This window comes from Orcinus orca, chromosome 6, assembly GCF_937001465.1.
Source record: "Orcinus orca chromosome 6, mOrcOrc1.1, whole genome shotgun sequence".
Classification (NCBI taxonomy): domain Eukaryota; kingdom Metazoa; phylum Chordata; class Mammalia; order Artiodactyla; family Delphinidae; genus Orcinus; species Orcinus orca.
In genome coordinates this window covers 27,142,314-27,163,443 of record NC_064564.1, presented here as the reverse complement: position 1 = coordinate 27,163,443, position 21,130 = coordinate 27,142,314, and the positions used below count along the sequence as shown (strand labels likewise).

Here is a 21,130-nt window from a genome sequence, read left to right as displayed (position 1 = left end):
ATTGGCAGGCAGATTCTCAACCACTGTGCCACCAGGGAAGCCCCTAAATTAATTAATTTTTTTAAAAACTTTAAAAAAAAAGAAAGCCCTCAAAGTCATTTTATTTTTAATACTCAACTTTTTCTGATGAATCATGTATGTTCATTGTACAAAAATTTGGAAAACACAAACAAGCATCAAAAGATGAAAATCATTTCTAATCAACCCACCAGAATAACTTGGCTTTATAATAAATGTTGTTTGAAGTCCTGTAACAGCTCAGTTTCTGTTCCCTGGCTTATAGGGCAGCTGTCAAGCTCTTTATCAGAACCTATCAACTTCAACACTGATACTAGAAGCTATGGCCGCATAGACACCACACACCCACAATGCAACCTGTTTCCAGCATCCATGCTGCTTCTTCCCAGCAGCAAAAACCAGTTGGCTGGTTTTCAAAACCAGTTACTGGCAATTACCTTGTTATTCACCCTCCATGACAAAACCCATGCTGTTCATACTGCAGCCCCAAAGAAAATTTGCAGAAGCTGTGAAGCTGAGAACCCAAAATAGGCACCAGGAAGACCAAGCAATCACTTCCAGCTTTCATCCCATCGAGTCTCAGCCTCACGTCCACCTCAGTGGCATCAAGAGCAGTGCTGCACCATCACATCCATCTCCTGGAATGGATTCACACGTTAGGAAGTTGAGCTGACACAGAGTTGGAGTTATAATCTTCTAATATGACAGTACTCTTTCTTGACTAAAGCAAATGAATAATCAATCTCTTTGACTGAAGACAGAGGTCATCCCTGACTCATGGAACTTTGGAGAGGTGAGCTCCAGATTCAATAATAGGGACACAGATGGCTCAAATAGCAAATTTTCAGGAAGCTTCTGTCACCTGCCAGGCACTGTGCCAGTTGCCCTACTAATGTTCATTCACTGCACTCCTCCTGACTACTCTATAAGACGATGCTGTAGTCACCCCCATTTCAGATAAGGGACTCGAGTCTCAGATGTACCTCTTCCTGATAGGCATCACCCTGTGGAAGGGAAGATTAAGAGTTAAGTAGAGTTGTCACATGTCCAGAGAACCCGGGGTACCTGCTGTTAAGAGTAAAGCGAGAAATGTGTCTCCAGTGCAGTGGCACAAAGGTCACATGACGTGAAGAGGTAGATGCCGCAGAACAGTCTTGTGGGAATAAATGGGTTGGATGTTGAGAGAGGAAACAGCCCACTTTCAGTTTCCCTATTTCCTTTATCAGATTCTTTTCAGCTCCCTTACAGGAAAGAAATTAGCCATTTGGTTCCATAGGAACCCTATGTCTTAACGTTTCCTTAGCTAGTGTGACAATTCTCTTTTAATCTTTCATCTCACAGGGAAAATTATTAATACAAATGCCATATAGGCTTTCATCAAAAGAGCCAGGATGTCATTGTAAATGTTAGCTGGTGGCGTGTGTCATCCATCTCATTTACGATGAGGAAGCTGAGTCAGAGAGAGGAAGTATGACTGGGGTTTGGTTAAAAGTAAATCACTGTGCTTCATTTCATCTGAAAATCACAGCAATGCAATAGGCCACATCTGCTATTCAAAGTCAAAGGAAAAGATGGAAGAAATATTCCCAAAATACATATTGGTATTACAGCTAAAGTCCTGTTCTAGTTCATGTGTAAAGGAGGCAAAGCTGACCAGCCCTCTTTATCCTATGGAGTGTGTCTCCATTCACCACTCTCATCCTCACTCTGACACTGAACTAGCTGCTTGGTCTCAGAAGATACATTCTCTCACCTTGAGCTTTCGTTTTCTTCACCTCCCACCATTTGAAAAAATAAATAAAAAGATTATTGGACAAGATGGCCCCTGAGGTCTGCTTAGCTTCTCTCTGTGTAGCTGAACCCCTTGTAGGCCTAGTGCCAACAGCCACCTTCTTAGCCCAGCCAGCCTTCTTCTGTGGGCCCACTCACAGGGACTTGAGCCCCAGTCTCAGTACTGGGCCTCCGTTTAATTGCACCAGACTATATCTGGATTCCTGGCTTTGCATTCCACTCCTTGCCACACTCCCTTTTCCTGGAGCCTACCTCACTGTCCTGGCTCTTAGGGAGCTGCCACCAGCCCAGGGTCTGGACTCTAACAACTGAGAACAAGGCCAAGCTGTCTCGGAAGCCTTGTCAGGGCTACAGGATCTGTTGAAATAACCCCTTCTACATTCCTAGGATTGGTGACTTGTATCTTCTCTCTTTTGATCTTTGTCAGTCTTGCTGGGTTTATTCATTTTATTGATTTTTTTCCAAAGAAACAGATTTTTGTTTTATTGACTTTTTTCTATTGATTTTGTTTTTCATTACATTGATTTTGCTTTTATCTTTGTTATTTTCTTATGGCTGCTTGCTTTGGCTTTATTTTCTTCTTTTTTAGTGTCGAGCTAGATACTTGGATTATTGGTTGGAGAACTTTTTTCCAATGTAAGCATTTGTGGCTATATATTTCCCTCTTGGCACTATTCTAGCTGCGTCCCACATATTTTGATATGATGTAGTTTCATTTTCATTCAATTCTATGTATTTTAAAATTTCCTTTGAAATTTGTCCTTTGTCCCATGGATTATTTATAGGCATGTGGCTTAATTTCCAAGTGTTTGGATATTTTCCTGCTGTCCTTCCTTATTGCTTTCTAATTTGAATCCATTGTGGTCAGAGAACATAATCTGTATGATTCCAATTATTTTAACCTTGGTTAGATTTGCTTATTTTATGGCTTGAGGAATGATCTGTCTTGGTAGATGTTCCATGGGCACTTGATAAGAATGTTTATTCTGCTGTGGTTTCATGGAGGACTCTATGGATGTCTACTTGATTCTGTGGTTGATTATGATGTTCAGCTTTGGATATCCTTGATGATTTTAAGCACAGTAACCTATCAATTGCTCAAAGTGGGCTGTGGAAATCTCCATCTATAATTATGGATATATACAAGCATTTCTGTACTCATTTCTACTATAAGAATTAGTTCATATTACACACACGTTGTTGCACCATGCTCTTCTCAGCCAGAGATGCCTCTTTTCCAATAAACCATAATAAAATTCTAACTCACTGTTTTAAATGTCTACATGTTACTGCATGGTTTTGAATGCATCAGAACTCATAGCACCACTCTATTGTGGGACATTCACTTCGTTCTGTGGGTGGCATTATTCCCACTGATGATTCCACTGGCCTTCTTAATTGCAATTCTGAGTTTTGATGACAAAGGCTGATGGTTGGAAGTTCTCAATTGTTGAGTGGCCTATAGTAGGAGGGTGGGAGGGCAGAGGTGAGTTTACACTGAGCCTTTAGATAAAAGGAAGTGTGACTCTGAAAATCATCTGCTTGTAGATTATAACAAATAAGCCATAAAGAAAACCCTATCATCCTTTCTTGGAAAAAGGAGCAGCTGTATCTTAGACAAAGATGAATTTATCTCTGTCATGTAGGCATATGAAATAAGGTCCAAATTATTCTCAGGACACAACAAAACTCTACAAACAGAATATACACCAACCCAAGCAATTCCACCAAATTCTTTACATGAGCAAAATCTCTTAAATGTAATTTACAAACTAAGACGTAAACAGATAAGAGAATCCAGGATATCGTGAGATCAGGACTGTTGACTGAGTGAGAAATGTTTAGCTTGGAGAGGAGAAAGTGAGGGAAATATACCTCCAGCTCCCAGCATCATGGAGGGAAGTTGCCTAGTGTAATCCAAAAAGGACTAGCAATGGACTGGTTCCCCCATTGAACAGGCAGCATCTTGACTCCAAGGGGCTACAGCCCCTGTTACCGACAAATGGCAGCCAACATCTCAGCGTCCCTCTGACTGTGGCCAGTCTGCAGTGGAATGTCTCCCCCCCACCAACCCCCGCAACCGCCCCGTCAAATGCCACGCCCACTCCCACCTCCAAAGTGTCTCTCACTCTGGTTCTCCTGCTTGAACATCCTCCATCCCTCCACCTACCCAGATCTGGACAATCTTTCAGAACCCAGAAAAAAATCCCACACCCTCTGAGAAGCCTTTCTTGATAACTCCAGCCACCACCAATCTCTCACTATGCCATTAGCACCTTATTAAACATGATATTTTTTTCTGTCTTTTTAAAATGGAGCAGCTTTTCCTCCTCAACTGGATCACAAGTCCCTTTCGGAAAATCACCCTGTACCTCTTTCACAATCTACAATACCTTCCACAGGACAAGGCAAGTGACTGAGCCCTCAAAAACTACTTGTTGATACACTCATTTTCTCTCATTCTTTTTCATAAATCCACGTGCTTTAATTAAAGGTGGGGGCACGTGGAAGTGTGCAGGAGTTTAGCTTTCTGTTTGGAAATGTGCTGGTGACATTTGGCTATACAGTATTTTTTACCTTAATAATGCTTATTCATGGCTATCATTAAAGTTGATTCTCTTACTGAAACCCTTCTGTAATTAGCTTTAAAGAAAAAGAGCAATAAAAACAAAATTCATGGTCTGCTAATAAGGCTTCTCATCTATGGAACAGCCTGTAAAGACTTTGGGTGGGCTGTGTCATACATGCCAGTTCATGGAAAGAACAATCATCAAGGGATTTTTAAACAGAATGGAGTTCAAAATGTGCCTCTCTGAAGTTACATTCTTAATCACCAACCATATATAAATAGGCCCACAGGTCACCCTCCTCACCAGTCTCTTTTGTTCTGTCACATTCCCCAGTGTCCTACAGTCACCTTGATTCCTCCTTCTTCACATGTTAAGTGTTTATCACTGGCTCTTTCCCCAGGGAAGTTTTGAGAAGAGCCAGTTGACCTCCTTTTCCACAATTCATGGCCTTCTATCACACATCTGTAAAGCCCCCTCTGGAGAATGATTTCCTTGAAAGCAGGGACCATTTAATTCATCTTGGATTCTCAGGAGCCCCAGCAATAGGCATCCAGTAGGTTCCCACTTAGCATGGATTGAATCAATGAACACAAAGACAAACCCACAGGGCTATGGAGATCCTAAGAAGTGATCATTAATTCTGCCTCATACACTCTGCTGCTGAGTCTTGAAAGCTAACAGAGAGTTATTTCAGACCAAGATAGAGTGGACAGAAAGGGCCCAGAGTGGGAGAATTTGAGCTAAGGCCAGAGTTGCAACTGGTTTGGGGAAAACAAGCTGTTTCATGTGGCTGAAATATTGGTGGTTGAGGGGCAAAAGATGAAGCTCAAGAGCTAAACTGAAGCCAAACCATGAAAGTTTGTGTGTCATAATAAGGCATTTGGATTGACTTCTACAAGCAAAGGCAAGCAACAGAGAGCTTTTCATTAGAAAGATGAGAGATATTTATTTTACAAAGCTAAATGATTCACCACATTAATAGAAAAAGGGTGAAAAATATATATTTATCTCAAATGCTGAAAACTAATTTGGAAGTTCATTTGGAAAACTAGGGTTATAGGAAATGTTTATTAACTTGTAAAAGTGTATATAATAGTAAATGTACTCCTTTATAATAAGTACAGAAGACTGACTTTGTAGCCAGAAGTGAAAAAGTCATCTTCAATAAATGGATAAAGAAGATGTGGCACATATATACAATGGAACATTACTCAGCCATAAAAAGAAATGAAATTGAGTTATTTGTAGTGAGGTGGATGGACCTAGAGTCTGTCATACAGAGAGTGAAGTAAGTCAGAAAGAGAAAAACAAATTCTGTATGCTAACACATATATATGGAGTCTAAAAAAAAAAAATGGTTCTGAAGAACCTAGGGGCAGGAAAGGAATAAAGACACAGACGTAGAGAACGTACTTAAGGACACAGACATAGAGAACAGACTTAAGAACACAGGGAGGGGGAAGGGCAAGCTGGGACAAAGTGAGAGAGTGGCATGGACATATATACACTACCAAATGTAAAATAGATAGCTAGTGGGAAGCAGCCGCATAGCACAGGGAGATCAGCTCGGTGCTTTGTGTCCACATAGAGGGGTGGGATAGGGAAGGTGGGAGGGAGATGCAAGAGGGAGGAGATATGGGGATATATGTATATGCATAGCTGATTCACTTTGTTATAAAGAAGAAACTAACACACCATTGTAAAACAATTATACTCCAATAAAGATTTTTTAAAAAAAATAAAAATAAAAAAGTCACCTTCACCAACAGAATTGATTACTGTACTCTAGGTCCCATGAATGTAATAAGAAAAGAAAAGGTTAATATTAGCTAAAACTTATTGTACACACAGGCAAAAATATTTGCCTAAATGGAAAGATTCATGTAGAAGAATGTTCATTATTTTACAATCTGTGATAAACTGGAAACTATCTACATGTCTAACAATAGGGAACTGACTGAATAAGTATTAGCACCTCCTTGTACATGAATATTAAGCAAATGCCAAAAAGAATGAAGCAGAATTATAGGTACTAATATTGAAAGATTTCCAAAGCATATTAAATGAAAAGAGCAAGTCACAGAACTAGGTATGTAGAATACTTTGCTTTGTGAAACAGAAAGGAAAAAGAAAAGATAAAAGAAAGGAAGAAAAATAAGTGTGTATGTGTGTGTCTGGAAATATAAATAACAAACAGGTGATGGTGATTACCTCTGAGAGGAAGAAAATTAGAAGGGAAAGCAGCTGAAGGGAAACTTTGAAACATCTAAGTAAGACTATATTATATTTTTTAGCCAATTTAAAAAGAAGAGTCTTTCCCAAAGGAATCATCTGAAGACCAGTTAGTTTATTGTAATAATCACAGAAAGAAATGGTGAAGGCAGGAATCAGGACAAAAGGAAGGGAAAAGAAGACCTGAAACCCTGTTGAGCAGAAATGATAGTTTAGTGACTGAAAAGATGTAATAAGTTTAGGAAAAGGAGGTATTCAAGGATGGCGATGAGGTCTCGAGTTTGGGAAGCAGGTGAGCAGTGACACCATTAACTGAGGAACAGAATGTAGGTGGGAAAGGTCATGAATTCAGTTTGAGACCTATTTCACTTAAGAGGCCATGAAACAGTGGATGGGCATGTTGGATGGTCAGTAAGCAATACAGACCTGAGCCCAATGTATGCCACTGCCCTTTGACACATGACACTGGTCCAAGCCACCTTCACCGCTCCTAATTGTCTCCGAACTGCCTCTACTTTCATTTCTGCCTTTCCAATCTGTTCTCCCCACAGAAGATAGAATAATCTTTCAGAAAATCTCCAGTGGTTTCCCACTGCACTTGCCTGGTGCTGGGACACCTCCTAGGTACCCTCCCCCTGACTCAATACACTAATTACATTGGATACAGTCAGTTTCTATCTCCTCCTCCTAGAATGCAGCACACATGCACGCACACACACACTCACGCACAAAAACACCTGCACACCAATCCCATCCATTTTCCTGGGTATCTAGGGCTCCACTTCCGTATCGCCTCCTCAGAGAAGCCAATCTTGATTTCTGTATCCTCACTACCAATGTGATCTCCTGGTATTTTCTCTCATCTGTCTCTACTACTGACACTGAAAGAGCAGGAAGCATGCTTATTTAATCACCTCTTTATCCCCAACTCTTAGGACAGGGCTACCCCAGAATGGCAATTCAATAAACACTAGCTGAATGAAATAATTGATTAGTATATTGATGGAGGAATAAATTAATAAGTAGAGGGTAAGTCTGTTCACAAATAATCAGAAATAAGAAATAATAAAGAGGAACCTGCACAGCAGATGCTGGGAGTCTGGGAGAAAGGTTGTGAGGTAACAGCACCAGGTGAAAATGAGTTTTTTATTTTATAATTAGGGGGTCACCAAGGAACCTTTTCCAGACACTGTCTGCGGATCTGGAGAAGCCAATTGTCTCATGTTGGTGTAAATAAGGTGAGAGAAAGTGAAATGAGGAAGGAGGGGTGGGAGAGGGAAGAAGGGATGCTTGGAGGGGAAGCTGTTTTAGGTACAAGAAGCCTAAGGATGAGGTCCACAAAAATAAGTTATATTTTTTTAAAGGTAATACTCAAAACTCATCACTTGCTAATCATTGTGTGACATGTTACTATCGTCTACACCCTTGAAGTTGAGACTCTGCAAAGCTGTGTTACTGCACATCCTTTCCCACCTCCCAGTGGCAGCAGGGTATAACTATTTATACTACAGGAACTGGCAAACCCTATAAATCATGACGTTTTAGTCCACAAAGCCAGGTGTTAACGTTTCCCCGCATAGCCCTTCCCTGGGAGCCTTAACCAACAGATAGCACAGGAATGAGGGTTGGGGCAGGGGGAGGCGGGGGGGTATTTGCAATAAAAGGACAGGAGTTTGTGGGCCACACTGGAACATCAGAATCCCCTCTCCTGGCCATCATTTGATGACTTTCATTTTCTTCTCCCACGTGAGTAAATAAGTCTCTCTGCAAACAAGGTTGTTATCTATTACAGGAGTTGCTACTTCCAGCAAAAAAATCACAGCTCAGTCCTTTAGATCGTGCAGCCACCACCGCCTCACAAATAACCATCCATAAAATGGCAGTGTCTCCAGCTCAGGGACCAGGAGGAGAGCCTGGAGGGGGGCAGTCCTGAAGGAGTGAGACCAGTGGGACCAGTGAACTTGTTACGACCTCCGGTGATGACGTTAGGTGTGACACCATCATTCGTCAGGTGCAGGAGGCCGTTCCAGCCTCCATTCTGGACAAGTATACAAACCACAGACACACTCTATTACCACTGGTCCTATAAAGACCTATTTCACAGCTCTTCTGGTGAGTAGGGGGTCATAGTTCATCTGTCTCGTATTCCAGGACCTTAGTTTGAGGGTTAGGCTTGAGGAATTTTTAAAGGTGTCTCCATTTGGTGCCCACAGAAATGGTAAAGAAACCTGAGACTCTTCCAAGTGGGTTATTTTGTCATTTCTTACTCTCATCTCCATTCTTCCAGAGAATTTGAATCTCCTTAAGTGTTTGAGTCAGCTAGTGGCCACTCTAGATGAGACTCCAAAAGTTTGTGTACAGCCTGTGATGGTAAATTTCACGTGTTAACTTGGCTGGGCCACTGGGTGCCCAGATACGTGATCAAACATGATTCTGGGGGCTTCCCTGGTGGTGCAGTGGTTGAGAATCTGCCTGCTAATGCAGGGGACACGGGTTCGAGCCCTGGTCTGGGAAGATCCCACATGCCGCGGAGCAACTGGGCTTGTGAGCCACAACTACTGAGCCTGCACGTCTGGAGCCTGTCCTCTTCAACAAGAGAGGCCGCGATAGTGAGAGGCCCGCGCACCATGATGAAGAGTGGCCCCCGCTTGCCACAACTAGAGAAAGCTCTCGCACAGAAACAAAGACCCAACACAGCAAAAATAAATTAATTAATTAATAAGAACAAGTCACCAAGACCTGCAATTAAAAAAAAAAAAAAAAGATGATTCTGGGTGTTTCCGTGAGGGTGTTTTTGGATGACTTTAGTATTCAAATGGATAGACAGACTGAGTAAAGCAGACTGCCCTCCCTAATGTGGGTGGGCCTCATCGAATCAACTGAAGGCCTGAAGAGAACAAAAAACTGACCCTCCTGGGAAAAGAGGGAATTCCTCCTACCTGATGGCCTTCAAGCTGGGATAATGGCTTTTTCCTGCCTTTGGACTCAAACTGAAACACTGGCTCTTCCTGGGTCTCAAGCCTGCTGACTCACCCTGCAGACTTCTCAGCCTCCATAATCACATGCACCAATGCCTCATCACAAATCTCCTTCTATATATATGCACATCCTATTTGTCCTCTTTCTCTGGAGACCCTGGACTAATCCACTACTATAAAAACAGTTTGGGAGAAAACCTGTTCCTAAAAGGATCATCTGGTTGCTAGAGGAGAACCCACCAGGGCCAGGAGGTAGGGTGGTCCAGGGGAGCCTGAGCAGGGTGGGTGTGGAGGTACAGCTCCCACCCCATCCCCTGGGGGTGTCCATCAGAGGCATCTCCTGAATCCCAATGTCATCACCTCTGAAGGAGAAATCACAGAGGCTGGCCCACCTCCTCTGCCTCGGGGACCACAGAGTCAAATGCAGGGATGTTCCAGGGCCTGTGACCCTGACCGCGCTCTGCCAGACTTGGAACCGCTATTAAGCCTAATCCTGCAACTTACTCATCAGAACCTTGAGTTCTGTCAGTGCTGATGTGGGAGCCCCCCCAGCTCCGCAGGATTCAGGAAGCGGGGGAGGGGTGTCGATGGCTGTGAGCTGACACCTGTAGAAGCTGGCTACCGGGCACCTTTTAGATCATTTCTCTTTTTTTTAATGTTGATATATTTTGTATGTTGTATGTATGTGTGAAAATTTCCACAGCAAACGTCTACATTTTATAAAGAAAGGTTTACAAAAGAACCAGGTGAGTGACATCACAAGAGTGACATCTCTGCTGCCAGCAAGAGAAGGTGGCTGTTCAGTCTCTGTCTTTCGAGTCCATGACCGTGTTTCTCTGGGGGCCCTGGGGCCCATCTGAAGACAAGTCCCAGCCTCTGGAGGCTGCCTTTCTCTGCCTGTCCCTCTCATTATTCCTGTCTTTTAGAAATAATTCAGTGTCGGCAGAAGCAGGCTGTGGGGACTTCTGCTTGAACAGGCCTCTGCTCAGGAAGATCAGAGGATCCAAACTGAGGTCCGGAGGGAAAGGAAGTGAGATGGATGTGCCAAATCCTAGGAGGTAAAGGGCTCTTCAGGATCCAACATGGTGCAGCCCAGTGGTCCCAGCAGGACCGAGTTGCGTGCATACACTGCATCCACCTCCAGGAGGACTGATGTGTCGTGAAAGGGGCTGGCTCTTCCACACAAAGAACACTCAAAACAGTTATGTTTTCATTGTTTTCTCCCAAGAGGTAAAAGCATTGTTACTCCCTCTTTGGGGGAAAGCATAAGGGACCCCGATTTTATAGTGTTTCTGCTGAAAACCAGGCTAGGGCTAGTTTTCCATCAAGAGAGCTAGAACTGTGTTGTGGTTTTTCAAGATGTTTTTAAACGGAAGGTTTCTATATGGGCAAATAGTATTAGAAATGCTGAATATTTGCAAAGCAAAAAGCAATAGGATTGAACCTTATCTGTCGGTCCCTCTAGAATGCCAAACAATTATATTTAATTGTCAGAAGGATCCCAGCAGAGAGCACTACTGGTGGGAAGTTGGGTGAAAGTCAAGCTCCACTGAGTTTGCAGGTTTGATACAAGTTTAAATTCTTAAAATTTAGAAAGAAATCTTTGCTGCTTTTTCTGCCCATTCAATAGACAGAAGTGAGGAAATGCTCTTCTGAGGGGCCTTCACTTTAGAAAAACTACACATTTCAAATGACACACTAGGATGGCTTCAAGTCTAAAGTAAGCAGCCAGCATTGGGAATTCTCTGGCCGTCCAGTGGTTAAAACTCCACGTTTCCACTGCAGGGGGCACTGGTTCAATCCCTGGTGGGGGAAGTAAGATCCCACATGCTGTGGCCAATAAATAAATAAATAAATAAATAAATAAATAAATAAAAATAATAATAAATAAAGTAAGCAGCGTCGTAACAACAAGCTCTTTGGACATTCTTTCTCAGAAAGCCTTGGCTTTGAGGGGGTTCAGATATTCTGATGCCACTGGGCATCAGGAACACCAGTGATAAGGTGAGGCTCCAGTCCCTCAGCTCTCCCTTCTCTGCAGCTTCTCTTCCAGCATCTAGGTTTCTCTACAGCTTCTGCAGGAGATGAGATCATGGCTAGAAACCCAGATCTCTGCAGGAAGGTGGTAGAACTTGCCAGACCTCTCTTGTCGAGAGGCAAGGCAAGTCTGAGCCCAGAATCTGAGGGCCAAAGACCATGGGTGCCCTGAGCTGCCATCATCTGCCAAGCAAGAGCAGAGGCTGATCCGAACCTGAGGCACTGCACAGAGTCAAGAGGATGCAAGGGGATGCCAGCTCCCCAAGAAGAGCAGCAACTGGTCCTCTCCTCCCAGACATATCAGGGGTGCACATGGCACCTTCTGCCCACCAAGGTGAAGAGCACAGCATTGCCTGAACCATGGAAACTCCGTCTTTGGCCTGGCATCTTGCTGGAATCTAGTGGTTCTCATGGAGATTCCTGGCCCCCCCACCCTCCAAGTTTAACTAGTGCCGTTTTGTTTGTTTTAGGGAAACCTCGCCAATCCTAGTGCTGGGAGGCACAGACTGACACACAGCAGCATGCCACCCTGGTGGAGGGGAGGGAAGAGGCAAAACCACATGGGGACAGAATGATTTGTTGTTTCTTTACCTCAACTGAAAATCAATACTTATGAATTTGCAGGACCAAAAGCAACTTGTAAGATTATTGTATGATTGCACACACACACACACACACACACACACCCCACGGTCAGCATCCATCCTGTTGTGCACTTACACACACACACACAGAGTTAACATCTACCTACTCAGTAGGCCATTCTTACACTTAATGCCTCCCACCATAAAGACATTCTTTATCCACTGCATATTGTAGATTTCTTCTGCTAAAATTCTAATTTTTTTCTTGTCCTTTACCCAGGAAATATGTACAACTGATCATTTCTTTCCATTTCATATGAAACTATCTTATTTCTTTTTTTTTAATAACATCTTTATTGGAGTATAATTGCTTTACAATGGTGTGTTAGTTTCTGCTGTATAACAAAGTGAATCAGCTCTACGTATACATGTAATCCCCATATCCCCTCCCTCTTGCATCTCCCTCCCTATCCCACCCCTCTAGGTAGACACGAAGCACCGAGCTGATCTCCCTGTGCTATGCAGCTGCTTCCCACTAGCTACCTATTTTACATTTGGTAGTGTATATATGTCCATGCCACTCTCTCACTTCGCCCCAGCTTACCCTACCCGCTTCATGTGTCCTCAAGTCCATTCTCTACATATGTCTTTACCCCTGTCCTGCCCCTAGGTTCTTCAGAACCATTTTTTTCTTTAGATTCCATATATGTGTGTTAGCATATGGTATTTGTTTTTCTCTTTCTGACTTACTTCACTCTGTATGACAGACTCTAGGTCCATCCACCTCACTACAAATAACTCAATTTCGTGAAACCATCTTATTTCTAAATTAAGTAATTCCATTTAACTTAATTTGTCCTTGGGTATTTTCATTTAAAATGCTGAATCCTCATTGTGCTTCTCTCTGAACCCCACAAAACTTTCTGGGCAGCAGCACCATGGGGTCTGGCCCTGGCCCGGAGAAGCACACCCTGATACAGCGGTGCAGCCCAGAAGCCCCGTTCTTCCAGATGCATGAGGTGCAGGAGCAAAGAACTGCCCCAGCCATGACACCGCCTCCTCCCCCATGTCACAGGAGCCTGGCTGAGCTTGTGCTCAGCCCACCCTCTACTTCCTGCGGCCCCATGTAAAGGTCCAGAGAGGCGGGCTGACCTCTTGAGCTCCACACTCTGAGGTGGCCAAGTGGATCTGGGGTCCCAGTGTCCAGGCGCCCCCCAGACCCTCCACGTCCAGGCCACGTCCCTGCTGGGAGACACGACAACCAAGCAAGGGGCTGCAGGCTTCACAAACCCTTCAGGATGAGCCTGTTGGCTGGAAAGACAGCCTCTTACATGTTTTACATGTTTGCTGCCCAAGTGTCCCATTACCACTACTTTGCTTCAATGATATTTATCATGTATTCCCCAAAAGCTGACATATATTCAAAGACAGAACAGAGTGGTAGCGTAGAAGAGCAAGAAGTCTACTCTTTGTGAGATTAAAGTTTCATCAAAAGCTTATCTTTTGGAATTATTTTCTCTTAAACATGAATATAAAAGCAATGAATGAAATAATCAGGTATTTCTGGAAATAAAACATTTACTATTTTCTAATGACCCTGTCCAAAGTCATTACATGTTGTGTGTGTGTGTGTATGTGTGTGTGGTGTATGTGTGATGTGGTGTGTGTGTGTGTGTGTGTATATGTGGGTGGGACAGGGTATATGTGTGTGTGTGTGTATGTATATGTGTGATGTGTGTGTGTGTATATGTGGGGGGATAGGTTATGTACGTGTATGTGTGTGTGTGTGTGTGTGTGTGTGTGTGTGTGGTATATGTGGGGAGGTGGGCTATGTATGTGTGTATGTGTGGTGTGTGTGTGATGTAGTGTATATGTGCACACACACATTTAATGCATCTGTTATACTTGTGTCACATAAAAAAAGAGATGTCCAGATCAAATTAGTAATTTTGTCTATTAATCTCAAGAGTTTCTTAAACTGTTTTTCAAACGATTTAGACAATTTACATGTAAGCCACCCATTTATGAGATTTTTCAACAATTTTAAGAAAAAAATCAACTTTTAAAGTTGTCTTCTACATCAAGGAACAATTTTTTAATCTAAAATTAAAGCAAAATTCAATCAGTCTCACCATAATGATATATCATGGCTATACTTGAAATAGCTTTGTTGATGACGGTTTAATATGACCTTAGCTCACAGTTATCAAAAGAACACAACGTTAAGAAAAAAAAGTTTAGATATTTTTGCTAAGAAAAAGATTTAAAATATTTTTAAAGACAGTGAAAAAACTACCAACTGAGAATAAATTTTAGAGTACAGTTAATAAAGACCATCTAGGGCTTCCCTGGTGGCACAGTGGTTGAGAGTCTGCCTGCCGATGCAGGGGACACGGGTTCGTGCCCTGGTCCAGGAGGATCCCACATGCCGCGGAGCGGCTGGGCCTGTGAGCCATGGCCGCTGAGCCTGTGCGTCCGGAGCCTGTGCTCCGCAACGGGAGAGGCCACAACGGTGAGAGGCCCGCGTACCGCAAAAAATAAAAAAATAAATAAATAATAAAGACCATCTATAAAAAGCAATAGAACATTTATAAATAAAATGAATAATTTATACCACCCTAAATATCATCAGATTTGCAAATGGAGGAAACAAAATATTTTTTAAAGAGCTCTTGTAAAAACAAGGTTTCATTCCAAAAGAAAAACAATCCAGCATACCAGGAAATAATTCAGTAGTTCTCTGTTAAAATCTCCTGTAAACAGCTCGTATCATAGAGCTATTATCAGTAAAGATATAACACTCTTTGCAGACCAAAACCTCAGCTGTCTGAGGGAGGCATCACGGGATTTATGGACACATAACCTACTTTCTCACTGTGTTGCTGGTGATCAGCAAACACTTGGGCCTCTAGATTCTTGCCATGGGCACTCAGGTCAGTCCTAAATGTGGTAACTTTGATCCTGTTTTGAGTCTGTGGCATGATGTGCTGTAAAGAGAGCCCTTCTTTTGGGGAACCCCCCCCCCAGGGCTGCCAGCTAGCCCAGGTACCTCCCACACAGCATTGCCTTCCGCTGCTGGGGGGCGGGAGGTGTCAAGGCTGAACCTCAAGACCACGCTTGTCTTCAAATGGCTACTCCACCTCAGCCAGTGCCTATTTTTAAGAACTGACTCCCAACTGTTCATGTCTATCTTCCCTTCCTAAACTGTTCTCTCTGTGGATCTGCAGGTGGAACACCCAAATAGCACCTTTGGGACCTGCTAAAGACGCTTATCAGCCCCATGGGCACTCAGGCTCCTTGCCAGCTTGGACTTTTAGGCAATAGAATTTGAAAGTGGGTAGCAGCGTAATCAACACTTGTCTGTATTTCTCTAGGCCTTTCAAGTTCAAATTTAAAATAGTTTTAAAATAGGGTTGTAATGAAAATATTCATTGCTCTTAGCTGTTACGATGTTCTTTTTCTGTCTATAAAGGGCATATTTTCTTGTTCTTTCCCTTTTGTGTCACCAAAAGAAAAAACCCAGTGTCAGGCATACTTAGGCAGGTACAAAGGTGCTGCCAGTGGGGTCTCCTGATGTAAATAAATACAAACCTGGAGGCTGCCTGGACTCTTCCTTATCTGCATACCCTCATGCTGCTATTAAAAGCAGACTCAAGTGATGGCACGAAGGACAAATTAAACATGCTCTGAGCTTGGAATTCTACTGCTGCTCAGGTACTTCTATTTTTAAATTTTAAATCCTTCATTAATTAATATTACAACCCGCTGTTCAAATAGTTGGATGTTTCCTAATTGATCAAAACCAGCCAGACTTCGGGATTTTACAATTTCCACTTTCATGTAAGTAGATTACGTTAAAATATTTTTGAAGAATAAATCTGTGTGCAATATCTTAATATTGTCTGTAGGTAGGTATTTCTATGAGGCAGGAAATCTATAATTATACAGCAGATGAATCTTCCAGGAAACTGGAAAACATTTGGGGGTTTTCCTTAATTTAGAAATACATTTAAATCAAAGAGAATAAGAAGTTCTTTCCCAAACCCTAAGCCTTTAGATTTTGCAGCTGAGTTACAGGCATGTTATAAAGATTGCCCCTTTCTATCTACCAGAGATCTTTTAAAGTAAGGATACCAATAAAACTATTTACAAGTCAGCAAATAATACCAAATTAAGTTTTTTTCAGTTTTGTGATTTTTCAAGAGAATAAGTTCATGGTTCTAAATTCAACATGGGCAATTCAGAAATGTGTACCAACAGAGGGCCACGTGATATTGTGAATCAAATGTGCACAGAAGAAATTGTCCTTTAGCGTCTGGTCTCCTTTGCTGTGTGATTTCAAACTTCTCCAGGGAAGCCTGAGCGTCCTATGTTGCCACCATTCACCACTGAAGATGGGCCAGACCACAGCAAGGGGCACTGACCGGGCCGTGCTATATTGCCCCCAGGTCACTACAGTCTCATGGCACAACAATGTGACCTGAAATCCAGAAGGCTCTGGGCAGACCCAGCCTTCTGCCTATTTGAGTGTTGCTGCTACTTCTGCGGGGTGTGTCACAACCTAATGGCCCAGCAGAGCAGACTAGTTTTAGTTGCTCATCCTTCTTCAGCCACAACTGACATTTAGAACTGGATGTCTGCCTTCATCCTTCAAAAAGCAAGACTAAAGCCCTAAGCAAAGTGAATGATTTCTTTTTTTTAAGGAACACTTTAAAGGCATAAGTTTGAAAATTCTCCCTCCATTTGGAAACTACCCTCTATGTGCAACATGACAGGTATAAAAAGCTTTGCCAACATCCATCTATTTCAAACGTAGGCTGCTTTTTTTCTTTAGATAGCAATTATACTAATATGCCACGTAATATACTCTGGCATCACCTCTTCACCTCAGAGTTGTCAGGGATTTTTGTTTGGTTTTGTTTTTTCTTTTTTTCTTTTTGTTTTTGGCTCCTGGTTATATAATTTAAAGAAGAAATACAAGAAGAATATTCTTTTATAATAAACTCAACCTGCTGTGCATACTTTATGCTGATCTTTATCCCTTTTGTAAAATATATTATTAATCCATTTTCAGAAGTTAAGAATGAAGATGAAATTAAAAAGCAGCTTCAAAAGGAGAAAAGGCCCATGTTTAATACTAATGATCATATTCCTTTGTCGGTACTTTTTAGACAGTTAAAGATAATCCACAAAGTTAACTGTTTCCTTTAATATTTGGTTCAAAATTACCAAGCTACAACATTTTCCCTGGGGATGTGATCTGTAGAATTTTTAAACTGGATCTGTAGCCAGTATGTATTGACTAGATGGCCTGCAGGTTTCTCAATGGGGTTGACGACACTGGAGACAGAGTTTGAGTCTCATTTCTTTTTAAACAAAAAGCCATGCCTTGGAGTGACCAGTCTGAAATAATGTAGTTTTGACCCCTTCCCCCTGTCTGTAGGCTATCTGCCCAGCTGGAGAGCGCTGTGGTGGCTCTCTACTGCCGGCAGCCAGGAGGACATGATAAGCATGTGGCAGGCCAGTTGAATGCGGCTGAGTATTTGTTCTTTAAATATCATAGAATACTTGCATAAGGGAAGAATTTTGTGGACTACATCCGGCGTGATTGTATAATTCCTTGTGTTGGAGGAAAAAAATCTCCTTTCCAGCCTGTGGCTCAGCTCTCTTTAGCCTATTTAAATGGATGACTACAGTCCCCAAGGAAAAACAGTCCCAAATTCTCCTGCTGCTGTTAACCAACACAGTTAGGTATGGAATGAAAGGCAGACACTAAAGCTGGGTAAGAAAGTACGACCCATCTGGTATAAAGCAAGGACAGCACTTGGCCTGCACTGAAAGGAGCTGGAAATTCTTGCTGTGGCAGAAATGAAACCACCTACCCTGCCGCCTGGGGCAAACACAGCAGAAGTAGTGACACCACCTGCCTTTCTCATCGCAGGGGCTGCCCAGTTCCTCCAAGTATGTTCACTGTACCCTAGGTAGGCCTGATGCACAGTTTCCAAGGATAGTGGTCCATGCGGAGAGGGGTACTGGCCGGACACATGGCAAAGCGAGGTGGCAAAGGCATGCCAAAGGAGCGGAGCCAAGGGAAACCAGGACAGAGTGAGGTCACCGATTTCAAACCGTCTCCCAATGGATGCGCAACGGACGCTTTTGCTGTGCCGGGTCGCCGCAGGCAGGCGAGCTGACTGCGAAGGAGTGACCTCCCGGCCTCCAAGGCGACCCACTGTGCCGGACGCCCCTTCGCCCGGGCTTTCCCACCCGGCAGCCCGCGCCCGCACCCACCTTGACGACGTAGGTGACTCCGGCCCCCAGCACCTGGTCGCTAGCGTGCGGGGCGCGGGGCGGCGGCTCGTCGCCTGGTCGGCCCTTCCTGGCGGCGCGCATGGCCGGGGCGCGGGGGCCGGGGGGCGCGCTGCCGTCCGGGGCGGCCAGGCTGGGCGCGCTGCAGCTGCCCGAGAGCCGCGCGCCCGCCCGCTCCCTGGCCGCCGACAGGCCGCGGAGGCCCGAGCTGGAGAGTTTCAGGTGGGACACCTTGTGGAGCAGGTGGCCCAGGCTGCCTGGCCCATCGTCGGGCGCCCTGCGCAGCGCGTCTCCGGACACCAGGTAGGGGGCCGCCGCCGGGGCCGCGCGCGCCGCCGAGACCTTGCCACCGCCGCTCACCGACAGGTTGTGCAGAAGGTCATCGACCGATGTCACCGAGTCATTCCTGAAGCGATTGTACTTGGTGCGTGGAAGCATGCCCCTCCGTGGGCTCGCCGCATCCGCCCGGGCGCTGCAGGTGCCGGCCCCGGCGCGGGCTGCCGCGCATAGCAGGCGAGCCGCGGTCCCCGGGGCGGGACGGAGCGGCCGGGACAGCCGGCTGGGGGGCGCGAGCAGCGGCGCCGGTCTACCACCGCTAACACCCCGCACGGCCGTGGCCGCGCAGTCCCGGCCCCGGACTCGGCTGCTGAGGGCGGCACGTTTGCTTTGCAAAAGTCATAGTTTCCTCTGATGAGCGCCCAGCTGCTTGGGGCTGCTCACAGCAAAAGCATGACTCACTCCGAGAGGAGACCCTTCTCAACAAAGGCTCGGTGAGCACTGCAAATCACTTCCTGTAGCAAAAAAAAAGAAAGAAAAAAAGAAGAAAAAAACCACATACACCCACTGACAGCACACTAGAGCCAATCAATTCTCAAATTTCCTTTCTCTACCTTCCCAGATATTTCCTTCCAACCTTTGGATTTTCACCTCCCCATCCCCCGACCCCCCTCAGCATTTGTGCCAGAGGTAAATCCAGTTCCTTCAGATGATCAGATGAACTTTCTGAAACCCATTATTCTATGCTAGGTTTTTTTTTTTTCTTCCCTGTTCAGCCCATCTGTGTGAGCCTGGAAAAGTGTCTGACGGCGCAGCGTTAAAATGTGACGAAGGATTTTTAAGAATAAGATCTTCAGCGGATCCTCATGAATTCTGATTTGGAAAGCAGCAGGAATTGTTAAATAGCCAAAAAAAAAAAAAAAAAAAAAAGAAGAAGAAGAAGAAGAAGGGGAAATATTCACTCCCAGGTGAACATAAAATACCAATTTCCAGGGTACTTTTTCTTTTCAAATCAACAGAGCAGCCATGACAAGTGCCTTTGTGGCAATGCAGTTCCTCAAAAAAAAAAAAAGAAAAAAGAAAAAATCTGCATAGGAACTTCTGCCCAGAGCCAGTGAGGGTCTCTTCCCTGCTAATTTACAACAGTCTTTCTCAGCCAGGGTTAAGTTGAAAACCTACTTCCGAAAAAGAAGAGTGCTTCTTTGATGAATGGCAACAAGCTCCAGAAATCCATTCCAAAAAGGGGGCTGTGCTTGAAGCTTTATTCCAACTGAATGTGCTCAAGCTCTGGAAAAATGCCTAAAAACGCTACAAATACATTTCAATATCCCTTTAGTTGCTGCTTGCAACCCTGCAATAAGGACGGGAAAAAAAAATGCAGCTGCTCTCATTACACATCAAATCCGCAGAAAAATGCCTTATCTTCAGGAGTCAGACACGGGCTGCAAGTGAAAAACACAGGCCTCCTTCCTGTCAGGCAGAACAGAGCATTGCCCCCCCCCACCCCCAGAAGGTCTACGGAGGCGCAAACCCACTGACCCCTGTCACCATGGGCTCTGCCGGTCTTCATTGTCTACTGAGAGAAGCTGCCGACACAGTGAAAACGCTCCCTGTCCAAGTTTCCCGGCTACTTCTGTGCAAAAAATGAATTTACCTCTAGCATGTTATCAGGTCACCCTGAGTCTTCTCACACCCACGACTAGACATGTGACACTTGAGGCACCGAGCCTTGAAGAGCTTTATGGAACAAGGTGTAAGGAGTGCCCCTGATGGCGGGCCAGGTGAGGCCCGCTACAGGGAAGCAGGAGCGCAGAGGAGCGGCGGCCCCCCTCCCAGGGCTGCAGGCCTAGCCGAGCAGCCGCATGGCACTCATTTTTTTCCTTCCCCTTGCTGGCATAGCAACAGCAAAGGCACACCCCAGAGATGATGGTGATGCTTATCCAAGTCCCCCAAAATCTAAAGCAAAACTGCCCTATCATGCCCAAACCGTGATCTTCATTAGAAGCAGACAAAAACAGCAAAATGTGAATGAAATGCTGTTTGTGTGAATGAAAGGGCTAGCGAGCGAGCCAGCGTTTCTGTGAATGAAGCAGGGCCTTGCAGCCGGCGCCAGGCAATCCCCTGGTTCCAGCGGACTCAGCCAATGAGCATCCGCCCTGATGACTCATTCAACAAAAGCTTGCTCAATAGTGGAAGATTCCATTTCAATCAAAGGCGGGATCTTTCATCCAACGGCAGTGTGGGAAAAAAAAAAAAAAAAAAAAAGCCAGCTTGATTACAAAGATGCAGGGAGGAAGGAGACCGCTGTTACAAAGAGAGGAAAAACTAGTTTTTCCAA

The 21,130-nt window shown here is 44.3% G+C and overlaps 1 protein-coding gene across 4 annotated transcripts in view; it reads right to left on the bottom strand.

Moving 5' to 3' along the window:
* Nucleotides 1-20,869, bottom strand: part of SHC3 (SHC adaptor protein 3) — a 151,119-nt gene extending 130,250 nt beyond the window's left edge. For 2 of the 4 annotated variants that reach the window (XM_049711508.1, XM_004270600.3), the window contains exon 1: nucleotides 18,499-19,964. In XM_049711508.1, the coding sequence (XP_049567465.1) occupies nucleotides 18,499-18,954 (456 nt within the window). In that variant the 5' untranslated portion in view covers nucleotides 18,955-19,964. Of the gene's footprint in view, nucleotides 1-18,498; nucleotides 19,965-20,331; nucleotides 20,422-20,446 lie in introns of those variants that run through there. The other 2 variants (XM_033429607.2, XM_049711509.1) reach the window with 2 other exon arrangements.
* Nucleotides 20,870-21,130: the final 261 nt, after the last annotated feature.